Source organism: Perissodus microlepis, chromosome 8 (genome assembly GCF_051167445.1).
Source record: "Perissodus microlepis isolate ML-2025 ecotype Zambia chromosome 8, ASM5116744v1, whole genome shotgun sequence".
Classification (NCBI taxonomy): Eukaryota; Metazoa; Chordata; class Actinopteri; order Cichliformes; family Cichlidae; genus Perissodus; species Perissodus microlepis.
The window spans coordinates 23,581,643-23,595,737 of record NC_140468.1 but is presented as its reverse complement, the minus strand read 5'-3'; the positions used below and the strand labels follow the sequence as shown (position 1 = coordinate 23,595,737).

General features: G+C 39.2%; 1 protein-coding gene across 1 annotated transcript in view; it reads left to right on the top strand.

Annotated features, from left to right (window-relative positions):
• The window catches only part of rab26 (RAB26, member RAS oncogene family), a 122,211-nt gene that overhangs the window by 40,152 nt on the left and 67,964 nt on the right, over positions 1–14,095 (top strand). The window contains exon 3 of the mRNA XM_084938315.1: positions 12,632–12,673. Coding sequence (XP_084794441.1) covers positions 12,632–12,673 — 42 coding nt within the window. The remainder of the gene's footprint in view (positions 1–12,631; positions 12,674–14,095) is intronic.

Genomic DNA, 14,095 nt, shown 5'->3' with positions numbered 1-14,095 from the left:
ATCACTGAATTTGGCAACAAGTGCGCCTAGGCTCATTGTGCAGCGCTACCGTCACAGCGGCCGCAAGCCGATAGCAAAACTGGACTCAAACGCAGAGAACCACAACAGAGATGGCAAGTACGTTTTACAGTGTTTATTTAAGAAAACAGAATAATTCGTAGCACAGTGTTACTAGCGCAGGGCATGGGTGGCATAGGGACGCAGCTGTAGGTCAATATGGGAAAACTGGGAATTAACAGGTGCGTCTAGAACGAAGCAGGTACGTCTGAGAAGAGAAGAGAATGGGGTAAGGAAGATGGTGAGGCAAAGGACACTCGGGGAAAGTGAGTATGACTGATGTTGCTTACTGGTAGCTGGGGAGCTTGGCTTTGAGCATCCAGGTCAGTAATAGCAAAGACTGGCTGACCTGAGTTCCACTGTGTCCAAAGTGGTGAGAGATGGTTAGAAGGCAGACAAGTGAGGTTCACGGTATTTTCCAGAATGGAGAGGTTGTCTGGGAAGAGCTGAAGCTGAAGGTAAGTATGAAGGATGGTCCAGGAGAACTGTGGCTCAGGAAAACAAGGTAAGTGGGAAAACCAAGCGCATGGAAACTTTGAGCTAATACCGACGTGAGCTCATTGACAAACTGGCAGCATGGATCTTAAATCCTCAACCTGGTTACCCAGAATCAGCTTCAGGTTTGCAGGACTGCACGTGTTAACCTCTTCGACATTTCAATGGCTGTGAACAAAGAGAAACTTGTAAATAACTCATGAAATAATAAAGTTACGTTGAAACCAAGCACACCATTGTTTTTCTTGTGACATTACCAATAAGTTTGATGTGTCATATGGCCCTCTTCCTATTGAAAAAACAAAAGTTGTATCCAAGATGGCCGACTTCTAAATGGCCACCATGGTCACCACCCATCTTGAGGAGTTTGCCCCCTCACATATACTAATGTGCCACAAACAGGACTTTAATATCACCAACTATTCCCATGTTATTACGGTGTATCCATAATAATACGGTATATATATATATATATATATATATATATATATATATATACACACACATATATACGTTACACATCAAATTCGCATAAGGAAGATTTGGAATCTTGCACCTGTGCCATATTGTCTTTAGAAAGCACTGGATACGAAAGAGTTTGGATAAAACTGTTAAGTATGAGTAACACAGACTATAGTCAATGTGGGCTAACATTGTTGTACATTTATTTTGGTGTGAACGCTATTCATGGGGCTAAATGATTTCATCAGGGTATACACGCATCACATATTTTAACCTGCAGCTTTTGTTATTGTTTTTCTCTAATCTTAAACTCAAATCTCACTACTGGTATTTTTTTTTTGGAAACCAAAGGAGTACATTGTTGAAATAAATTAAAGGAACCACTGAGCTGTTTTATTTAGTTCGTCATTTTACGCACAAAAGAACACAGTTTGCACCACTGGGCATGAATTGTATTTTTTATTATAGCTTTGATTTGGTTTTACATGAAGGTACAGACTGAATGTGCTGCAACTCTTTGCTGGTAGCCGGAGTGTTTTTGGCGTGGAATAAGTGTTTGTGTTGATTAATCCATGAGTGGTTTGAGCTTTTCTTTTCTTCAAGTGGGAGACTTCATGGGAGTTCTAATTACTCAAATATATTCAAAACAGGGACTGGTCAGGCAGACAGGTTGATTGACAGGTAGCTCAGGGCTGCTGTTGAATATTAATGCTTATTTGTCAGTAGCTCAGGATTGTGTGTAGGTGTTTGATTCCTAGTCTGCGTATGCATGTGTGAAATGTCGTTTCGTGTTTGTGTATGTCAACTGCTTTTTGTCTTTGTATGTTTATACTTGTTCCGTATAGGTAGCTGCTGTTTAACATACATGCCAGTCTTTTAGACTTGCTGTTGTTTAATATGCATATATTCTTTGTGCGTGAGTTTGTGTGGCACCATGTGGGTGTCTACACTGCACAGTACTCTGAAAATGTGTCAGCCTGTCAAAGCTCATTCCAAAATGTGTCACTTTCTTTCTGCCATACATATCAGTTACACCTTAGAAAGTATCACCTCAGACCTTTTTTGGTGTCAGCTTCTAACAAATCACGTATCTGTGGCCGTCTACATGGAGAGAAAGTTGCATTTAACTTACATTTGCGATCTGCCTGTTCTATAGGGTAATAACCCCAAATACCACCAGCTAGCAGCCAGTTGTGCTGATTGATAAAGACTTATTCAGACTGATTGCAAGAGTCTGTATTTAGACAGCAAATTAGACAGCAATTATTTGAAAACCTTCAACAATCTGTGATTGTAGTCTGTCCAAGTCAAACTGCAACTGCTTGCAGAAAGGTTGCCTCATATCAGGTGACTTGTGCAACTGTGCAACACCCTCAAGCGCTGAGCAACAATTTACTCAACACAAGTTTCAAAAGATTGCAGAATATAGAAGAAAATGCCATGCAGTCACCAAACAGTCACCAATTTATTTGTTTATTTTATTTTATTTTTTCGATTTTTTGTAAAATGGCACATTTGCAAATTCATTTGACAACAACAATAATTGTATTTACCATTACACGCTGCACCCAATATGGCACAAAAGACAAAATCTCCAATGCTTTCTAAAGAGAGAAATGAAGTTTCTTAAAATCTTCACTCTAAAGGGAATTTTTCAAATTTTTTTTATTACACTTCATTTTCTCTTCGCAAGATGTCATAAAGATAAATTGCCTTTCGTTTTTAATGGTCAATTCTGTGATTTATCGGTGATATAATCGCATTATATATTATATATTGTGTGTTGTATTGTTGAATAGTTTTATATTATGTAAAACTACATACAGTTGCACAAGTATTCGGCCCCCTTGAACTTTTCCACATTTTGTCACATTACAGCCACAAACGTGAATCAATTTTATTGGAATTCCAGGTGAAAGACCAACACAAAGTGGTGTACACGTGAGAAGTGGAACAAAAATCATACATGATTCCAAACATTTTTTACAAATAAATAACTGAAAAGTGGGGTGTGAGTAATTATTCAGCCCCCCTGAGTCAATACTTTGTAGAACCACCTTTTGCTGCAATTACAGCTGCCAGTCTTTTATGCCAGCGGTCCCCAACCTTTTTTGCGCCACGGACCGGTTTATGCCCGACAATATTTTCACGGACCGGCCTTTAAGGTGTCGCTTGGATAAATACAACAAAAAAAAAAACTAGTACCGGTACCGAAAAAAAGATTTATTCATAACACACGTGAAAAGACCCAGGAAAACCGAGTTAACGATAAAAACGATAACAAAATAACGCTGAAAACCAATAAAAACCCTGAAAACCATACATTTCACACCTGAGCCTCAACTCTCGCGGCCCGGTACCAAACGACTCACGGACCAGTACCGGTCCGAGGCCCGGGGGTTGGGGACCGCTGTTTTAGGGTATGTTTCTACCAGCTTTGCACATCTAGAGACTGAAATCTTTGCCCATTCTTCTTTGCAAAACAGCTCCAGCTCAGTCAGATTAGATGGACAGCGTTTGTGAACAGCAGTTTTCAGATCTTGCCACAGATTCTCGATTGGATTTAGATCTGGACTTTGACTGGGCCATTCTAACACATGGATATGTTTTGTTTTAAACCATTCCATTGTTGCCCTGGCTTTATGTTTAGGGTCGCTGTCCTGCTGGAAGGTGAACCTCCACCCCAGTCTCAAGTCTTTTGCAGACTCCAAGAGGTTTTCTTCTAAGATTGCCCTGTATTTGGCTCCATCCATCTTCCCATCAACTCTGACCAGCTTCCCTGTCCCTGCTGAAGTGAAGCACCCCCAGAGCATGATGCTGCCACCACCATATTTGACAGTGGGGATGGTGTGTTCAGAGTGATGTGCAGTGTTAGTTTTCCGCCACACATAGCGTTTTGCATTTTGGCCAAAAAGTTCCATTTTGGTCTCATCTGACCAGAGCACCTTCTTCCACATGTTTGCTGTGTCCCCCACATGGCTTGTGGCAAACTGCAAACGGGACTTCTTCTGGTTTTCTGTTAACAATGGCTTTCTTCTTGCCACTCTTCCATAAAGGCCAACTTTGTGCAGTGCACGACTAATAGTTGTCCTATGGACAGATTCCCCCACCTGAGCTGTAGATCTCTGCAGCTTGTCCAGAGTCACCGTGGGCCTCTTGGCTGCATTTCTGATCAGCGCTCTCCTTGTTCGGCCTGTGAGTTTAGGTGGACGGCCTTGTCTTGGTAGGTTTACAGTTGTGCCATACTCCTTCCATTTCTGAATGATCGATTGAACAGTGCTCCGTGGGATGTTCAAGGCTTGGGAAATCTTTTTGTAGCCTAAGCCTGCTTTAAATTTCTCAATAACTTTATCCCTGACCTGTCTGGTGTGTTCTTTGGACTTCATGGTGTTGTTGCTCCCAATATTCTCTTAGACAACCTCTGAGGCCGTCACAGGGCAGCTGTACTTGTACTGACATTAGATTACACACAGGTGCACTCTTTGCAGTTATTTATTTGTAAAAAATGTTTGGAATCATGTATGATTTTCGTTCCACTTCTCACGTGTACACCACTTTGTGTTGGTCTTTCACCTGGAATTCCAATAAAATTGATTCATGTTTGTGGCTGTAATGTGACAAAATGTGGGAAAGTTCAAGGGGGTCGAATACTTTTGCAAGCCACTGTACATACATGAGTTGAAAGACAACCTTATATTGAAATTGTCTCTGTTAACACAGTGTAGCAAGGTCTGGCTGGAGGACCGATTAAATTCCCCAATGGCAAGGTGTCTGTCCTCTTTCACAATTCACAATCCATGGTAATTGCTGCTTCGCTTACAATACATGTTGATTACTTAATTCACCCAAACTGCACTTGACAGAAAAACTCCCTTTTAACATGAAGAAACCTGCAGCGGAACCATGCTCAGTGAGGGGCAGATATCTGCTGCGACTGATTGGAGTGATATTTCCTAGAACAAATTAATAATTATTTTTTAAATTAAAATACTAAGCTCTTGTAACCAGAATTGGCTGAGCATTATGTTTTACAATGTGAATACTCTGAACAAATTTGATGAAAATGGATAGCTTAGTACAGTGGTGTCGAACTTTAGGCCGCTGTCCTGTAGGTTTTAGATCTCACTGTGTGTCAACACAACTGAATCAAATGATTAGTTCATTACCAGGCCTCTGGAGAACTTCAAGACATGTTGTTTTCCAACACAGCCATTTAAATCAGCTGTGTTGGATCATGGACACATCTAAAACCTGCAGGACACCGGCCCTCGAGGACTGGAGTTGGACACCCCTGGCTTAGTAGAACCAGCAGTGGAAGGCCGGTTGACTGGAATGTTGACTTCCTCATTGCTGTGCTTTATTGCAGTACTTAGGTATACATCTGGGTTTTGGATACTGTGTAATGCTGTGTGCCTTTTTTAATGTTAACAGGAAGGTTGCTGAGAGACCAGTTCTTTTATGTCATTGCAAGCATTACGTATCTGGTTTGCTGTGGTTGGAATCCTGTTTCAAACTCAAATTCTTCTTCTGTCTTAAATATCCAATGCTGTTTGCTGATCTTTTCTTGTATGAAACAGTGTTTGGTATCGGTCATAATCCATATTTCCAGGATAGAGTGCCTCATAACGTGCTCCATAGCTACCCGGCCCAGAGATCAATTATCAGTTACTTTAAATGAAATGCACACTTTTCCCCTAACACCTGGTGGTTATCAGGGGTAACTGATGCGTGAATAGAGCTTTACCAGCTGATTTCATAGCAACTGCAGGAACCTTGAGCAACCACTCGCAACCTGTTAAGGGGATACACATCTTTCCCTTGCAACCAGCCTGTGTGACTGAGGGCAATGAGCCACCACATGTAGCCGACAATGCCCGGCCACATGTGGTGAGAGTATGCAGGCAGTTCCTGGAGGATAAAGGAATTGATGCTATTGACTGCCCCTACTTTTACCTATCCTAAGTTCAATAGAGCACTTCTAGGACATTATGTTTCAATCCACCTGATGCCACCAGGTTCAGCCTCAGATAGTCCAGGAACTTAGTGATGCCCTGGTCCAGATCTGAGAGGAGATCCCCCAGGACACAATTTGTCATTGTCAGACATGCATACAAGCACGTGGGGCCATACAAACTCAAAAGTACCTTTTTGAGTTGCTGCAATGAAATTTTGTCAAAATGCACTAGCCAGCCGCATTTTTTTTTTCATTTAGATTTTTGGGGTGTCTTTGAATTTAGCATTGTGTGGGGTGATAATTTTTATTCCCATCAAACAATATGGCATCCTTTTCATTTTGTGTTATGAGAACTAAAGTATGTAGTGAAAAGTCTATATTTACAAGTTGCTTCTAAATGGCGGATGTCCTGGATTTCAGATTTTGTATCAGTATCTCTGCAGGTTTGCTCTGCGGACTGGTTCACAGTTATATAAACACCCAGCCTACACACAGTGCTGCTAACATCTTTACTCCTTTAAAGTAAAAAAAACAAAACATTAGTAACACTGTGAGTCACATTCCTACTTCAGTCCCTGCGATCAGAGAGTAACACAGACATTTCATTCGTGGCTTTTTGCATAAAATAAAAACAAACAAACAACTCTACATAGCGCTTACTGGTTACTCATAATTGCTGAAAACGCTGTAACATCTGCACCTGGACGGGTGAATAGTGAACTTTCCCTTTACAGACATCGACTATTGCAAATAGATATAAGTTTAAAGCAGTGTTGCTCCTTCAGCTTGTAGAAGCCATAGGTGCTCAGCTATAAAGTCACCCTTTAACTATTGCTTCTCTTAAGTTGTTGATTAGTTATATTTTAAAATTGTACCCATTACTTTTGAAGAACTCCTTGGTTTAGGTCCATGGTGCACATCATAGGCTCAGATCCAGGTTGGATCCAGTTCAGGTCCCAATTCAAAACTGTTAATATGCTTTCAGAATTAGGCTCCTTAAAGATCTGGATCTATAACTGGCAGACTAGCTTACAAACACTGAGGCAGCACTGAGAATTAAGACTCAGATTTTTAAAAATCTAATAGTTATCAGGGTGGATATCTGTTCACCTAGTGGAATTAAGTGTAAAAGTAGTTCAACAAACAATGTTTATAGCAAACTTACGCAGAGCTGTTAAGTTAGATTTGTTAGTTTATTGAAAACGAAACCAGGGTGTAGAGAAATTTATGGGAAAACAACTTGTCTTCTTTAATCTGAGAATAAAACAATTTCATATTAAACACAGGAACTAAGAAACCGAAATAGTACAGTGACGGAGATAAGGTGGGTTGTATGTACCAGTCATGGTGGGCAGTCTTAGAGTTTTCTTAGTTTTGAATTGGGTCAAATTGTTCTTTAAAGTTAAAGTCGGTTTTTCTACATTTGCATTATTTGTTAACAAACTGGTTTACTCATCATAATCCATATTTGATAATGTTCTGTCTCTGGAGGTCAGTGTCTATTTTGGCAGATAGAGTGAAAAACCTCTGTTCTGTAAATACGTGACTGGTGATGTCTACTCTGGATTGAATTTGAGCTGAAAATATATTAATGGAGATGTTGCCACTTGACATCTTGGTAAACTTAATGACTTTATTATTACTGTCAGCCCCAAGTTTTATATTTTCTTTGGCTAAAGCATAATGTTCATTTTATTATGATTGACATTAGAGTCTAAAGGTATGATAAAGTTTGGTAAACGACTCTTGGCCCGTCAGCTTTTCAAACAAAACGATAGCAGAGATGAAACGTTGCCTGGTGACACTGCAGTCGCTATGAACTCGTCCTTTATCTGGAGTCTGTGGGCTAGGATAAACACAGAAGGACTTGTAAAGTCTTTGATACGTGCAAAGGTGAGTGTTACACTTTTAATTGTCGGTCAGACTCGACATTGAATGTCAGTCAGTGATGGACAGCACCAGATTGTTATCATTGGTGATTGATAGCTGTTCTTAACAGTGGACATATTGAGCCTGTCAGATAGTGACATGGACATATTGAGTTGTTTTTTGAGCCAGTCAGATGTGCGGTGTTGCGTGGATCTGTTTGTATTGCAGTGTGAGTTCCTGTATCCCAGCCCTGTTGCTAAAAAGTATTCATGTTCTAGTTTTTGACCTTTGGTCCTAACCATATAGTGTTTTGGTGGTGGGGAATCTGGGGAAAACTGAACTGTAAGAAGGGTTTTAAAGCAAAACACTGCACAGATGGCTGTGAGTTTATCTAACAACTGGAAAGTTAATGTAGCAATTCTTTTTTTTTTTAAATCTTGTGCAGTCCTTTTCTTTGGGTTCTTCTATAGCTCAGCTGGCCATCTGCTAATTGGAATGTTGGTGGTTCAATCCCTTGATTCTCCATTCTGCATGCCAGAATATACTTGGGCAAGATACTAAACCCCAAGTTGGTGTTGGGGTGTGAATGCGTGTGAATATTAGATAGAAAGCACTTAGGTGAAAAAGTGCTTATGTGAATGTGTGTGAAAGCACCTTGAGTGCTCAAGTAAAGTAGAAGAGCACTATATGAGAACCAGTCCGTTTACAATTTACCGTGACAACGTAACCAGTAGTAATACAGCTTTCATGTCCCAAAATAATCCACCAGGAATATGCACGAACACGTGATTCCTGCTAGATGCTAGCTCTATTTGGGCTTATAGAAAAACTGAACGGGTTATGCCCCATATGTCAATACTACTCTGATGGCTTTGGTTTTAGTTTTGAGTGATCTAAAAACCTCTACCCACATTTCGGACAGGAAGTGATGGTATCTTTGTAACAAAACACTCAAATATCATTGTGCTTATTTGCAGCCACTGACAATGAATTAAATCAGTTATTAGTTACAAGCTGCTATATTTTGCTAGAACAACTCAGCACTGGAAGAAGCTTCTGTGTGCATAAACAGTTCTGCATTCCATAACCTCACTGTTTGCTTCCAGAGGCTGCCCTTGAGTAACTATTCTTTCCAGGCATAAATGCCCTTTAATGCAGTCAAAATGAGGCGTAGGAGCTAGTAAGTGGTTTCCATTTGTAAAGTAAACTAACTCCAACTCACAATATCCCATGTAATATGGATGAAATGCATTAAGAATGAGGGGAAGAATACTGTTAGTGAATGGGTCAGTTGCTCAAGGCTTCAAACCCCAAAACACAGTTTCTGTGTCTACAGTTTAACTGCAAAGCAGAGATCAGTATGCAAATTAAAAGTTAGTTATGCAACATTAAGTAGAGTGACCAAATATTTATGCATTATTTGCTCTTGTAATTAGCTTATATTCATTTATGCCCCGTGGATGCGACTGCCTACACACATGCCAGCCTGTGATTTGTGGCTCTCAGACGAATTCACTAATCAGCTTTGACCTACTCAGAAAATATTAGGCTCTATTAGGAGCCTTGATTTTGTGTGTGTTACTTAGGTATATGCTTTAACTTATGAAACCACTGGCCCTCTTGTATTTTGCAGCTTTCTTTCCTTAAAAATCGGTTTCCTTGCTGTCTGATGTGGCAGTCTGCCCACAGTTGTTAGTTGTGATTGAGAGTCAGGAGATGCCACCTCAGTGAAAAGGGCTTTTTCATCCAGGTGGAAAGCAATCATAACTTCAATTTTTCAGCAGCTAAAAGTGGAGCAGCAGATCACACAATTCAGCAGTCAGTTCCTTTCTTGTTTCACTTGTGACTCAAAAGATTCCCCTTTAGGTCTCTGACTGTGATTCTGATGGGGTTTTTTTTCACTTTTGGTCAAACTAACCTGTTCAATTTTTTCATTTTTCTTAGAGTGGTCCTGGCTGCTGAAAGCAAAAAGCTAGGTTGTCCTTTGTGCCTCCTGCTCATGTGTTGGCTCTTAAACATTCACACACATCCATCCATCAAAATGGAAATAGAAAGGTCAACAGATTTACAGTACATGCTACAACCTGTGGGTTTGCAGAACCCTTAGTAAAAGTTTCTGTTTCTATGCTGAAGGGCAGGCTTGCAGAAATATTCAGTAAAATTTTTGCATCATACTCATATTTTTTTGACATAGTTCTTTGTGTGGTTGTTGTTGTTTTTGTTAATGTCCTTTTGCAAATATCGATTATACAGTAAAAAAGTGAGACATTTCCTTTTAAAAAGTCTTAATTATTTTTGACAAGTCTTTGATTTTAGACTAGGGGATTGAAATAAGATCTGCTGTTTATCAGCTGTAGATAGCTAACTAGTTAACAACCTACAGTTTAGCTACCCACAAGTACATAACTAGGCAACACGAGGTGGTTAGAAATTCAGTTTATGATAAGCGAGCTATTCAGTTAGCTGCTAGTGGCTGGCTAGCTAGCTTACTACATAGGCTAGCTAGTTTGGAATTGGACAAAGACTCATAAAACATGTATAGGTTCACCTCTTCGTGTTTTAAAACTTTAATAGAAAAAATATCTGTGCAATGATAAACATGAACAGCTGTGGTTAAGAACTGTATATCATGTACTGTATCTTTACATTGTGTATCCTTTTTTTTTATAATACTGCATTGTTTTCCTTCTGTTGACTGTTTAATGTTGAGTTTTTGGAAAATGAACTTGAGGGGCTCTGACTATGAAAGAGAAGACACTTATTTATCATTCATAACTCAGCAAAACCCTAATTCACATACTAATCTATCATCTATAATCTAAATTGAAATTTAATACAATTGATCGTACCATATTTCGTAAGACTTTAAACTAAATAGATATATGGTTATTTTTAAAAATGCAGGTTTCACCATGGACTCACTGCTGGAGACTACTACATACAATACATACTATACAATCATTGAACATATTTTTGTAGAAGGTCTAGAAGGTCTGTAGAAATTTTTATCTGTTTACAGCCACTGGTATACAGCTTCCAGCTGATTCTTTAAGTGTTAGTAAGCCTGCTTTCTGCAGTAAATTGGCATCTTTCTGTGGGTAACCATGACTTGACCTGCAGTTTCTGAGAAGGTGCTATTTTTATTATGAAATGTGATAAGGTACAGATGAATCAATCAAAAATAAATATGCAAAATATGAAAGCTTAATGTTGTTGCACTTTTGCAGGGACACATTTGCTCTAAGAATAGGCACCTTTGTACACTGAAATATAGAATGACTAAGTTATAGAAGAGACAGAGAAGAGTTTGTGAAAGACCTCACACAACAATGTATTGACTAAGCTTTTTCAAGAAATGTACAACTGCACTGTTTTGTAGATTGTTTTTTGTAGAAGGTCCAGACGTTGCTTCTTCCAGTGTTTCAGCAGTGTACATTAAGCTTTCGCAAGAGCCAAAATAATTCTTTTCTCAAGAAGACAGTTAGAATCCCAGAGTTCGGCATTGAGCCAAAAATAGATAGTTTGCAAAGATTTGAAACTTCTTGTTCAGACATATTGATTGTCTTACATCACTCCATAAGTGCCAGACCTAAGGAATATAAAATTAGAACGGAGGCTTTGGTTTTATTCACATCTCCAGCAAGGTTTTAGATTGGATGTATTTAGAAATCTGGAGTATCTGAAGCATCTTCGTCATATTTTCATTTGAGCAAAACTGCCACTTATTTCCTGGTACATATCAGTAGTGTTATTTAAAGACGAACTTTAGTAGGCAGGATATGTTTCTACAGGCATGTCTGGTTTCCTATATTGACCTTGAGCAAGCCAATAAACATCATTAATTCAGCCCATTTTTGCTCTTGAGTTTATTTCCCTTGTGACAACTCTACGAACTAGAAAGAACTCAAAGTTTTTATACCCATAATCTTTCCTTTCAGAAAGCACTTGTTTTTGTTGGATTTTTGTTTTTGCTACAAAGTGGACGGTGATGTGTCAAAGATCATATTTGCATTGGGGTGGCAAGACATTATAAAAATGCAGAGCAAAACAGGTTTTTAAGGGGTTTGAACCAAGTGGAAATTGGCTTCCCTGATGTATTTTTTTTTTACCTGTATCTGCTTGAAAGAGTGGAAACAGTTGCTGAGATTCCTGTTTTGTCCCAACCAAAGAGGTGTGTGCATTGCCAGTATTATCGCACTCCCTGCATTGATGGAAAAGTTCCCTGTTTACACTAAAAGAACTGCAGAACATAATGCAGGAGTGGCTGCCATCACTGACCATTAACACTTTCCGCATAACGTGACATGGCAGAAGTACTGAGATGCCTTTGTATTTGTGTTTGCGTATGTGCTTTGACAGTCGTCATGCGGGTAAATGATGCAACTCCCTGAAACAAAAGGCTTCATCATAACAAAAGGTGTACACGCATAGAGCTATAGATAGTACAGTGTGCTGGCAATATCACAGTGATAAAAGAGAGCCTTACGGCAGAGGCCAAGCCCTTATTACAACAACTGTGGTCACAGTAAGCCGACTGTAATACATCAGCCTCTGCATGCATAGCTTGTCTTACTTTCTAAGCTCTTCTTCTGGGAATCAAACAAATTCCTTCAGCAGTACCTGAAAGCATCATTTAGTCTCACTCTGATGCCTCTGTATTCTTTTTTTATGCGCTTGCAGCAAAAGTTCTTATCACTGTTTGACTTTTTTCCCCTTTCTCTTGTTACCTGGCTTTCTGGCTTTCCGTCTACAGCTGTGTTTTAGCATTTATCATTTTTCTCTTTTGTCTTTCAGAATAAAGTTATGACCATTGATGCTGTGAAGGTCAAACTGCAGGTAAGAACCCAAATCCACAATATCTGTCTTTAAAACGATTAAATCTTCTTTTTCTTCCCCCATTCCTGTCCAAACGTACATGTGGGTTATTTTTTTTAATAATAAATCTCCAGCAACTATTATCCATGGTGTAAAATACGTCTCCCATACATCTTCATTTCCTGCTGTGGGAGGGGCAAAAAGTGCAAATGATGACTTAATGGGGCCTTAGTTCATCTCTATCAGTCAATTAGCCTGCCGCTCTGCCTGACTGAAGACACAAGAGGGAATTGCAGACTTTCCATCAGATTATCAAGCCTGGAAGTTATCAACAAAAGACACAGACAGGCAGAGAGACCAATGACTCTTGGCCGTTCCAAAACCGCATTAGCTACTGTCTGATGGTTTTTTGCACCTCAATTACACAATGCTAATGCTCTCTCTCTTTATCTTTCTCATCTTTAATTAAACCAATGTCATCCATCTGTCTGTCTGTCAGATGGCATATTTCAGGTGATACGTCATGAATTAGTTTAATGAAACTTGACGTATCTTTAGACTAATGACATTATAGCATAAGTGGAAATGTGACTGCTGAGTTTAAGCTGCACTATTACCAAAATGTTTATGGCAGTAAAAAAAAATCAAGTAATTCAGTCAAATCTTTAAAACTTTTCAAAAATCCTGTAATATTGTTTTATGGTTGAGTCACACACGGGTAAAAACAGGATGACAGCCTCCATGAAACTAAGAAAAGTTGCTGGTTATCCATTAACTGCTCTGAATGTTTTTGCATTGGTAGCTTGGTAGTTGCACCAACTGGTCGCCCACAGGTTTAACGTGTAAGACCACAAACCTCAGGAAAAGTGTTTTTGATTGTAAGATGATTGCACAGGTTGCCTAACTGGGACTGACTGCAATCGCTCTCAGACAGACTTACAAAGATTTGCAACTAATGTTTGATTTATAAATGCGGACAGATTGCCAGCATGTTGCAATTAGTCTGAGTCAGTCTGTGCTGATAAGCAACAACTGTACAACTTTCAATCTCATTTAATATTAACATTGGGTCTTGTAGGTACAAGAACTCAATAATTATCCTTACACGTGTATAGCAGAAAGCAGTAAAAAATCCACTTCTGATTCGCTGTAGACTACTTTCATTATAACGCACTCACCTATGATAAAACTTCCTTATCTGCACTAGGATGTTTTATCATAGGAGTCATTTTAGCATATTTGGTTCTACTTTGGCTCATGTTCTTGATTTGACATGTCTCCGATGATGACTGGATCACCTGTAGAGACATATCTAAAATGTTTGATCTGTTTTAGTTGGTTTTTCTCATTAGTTAAAATTGACTGAATGGAGTAAATGGAATTGAAAAGATTAAAATGAAGGGAGAGGAAAATTAAAGAAGTATAAATGTGAGAGCAAAACCA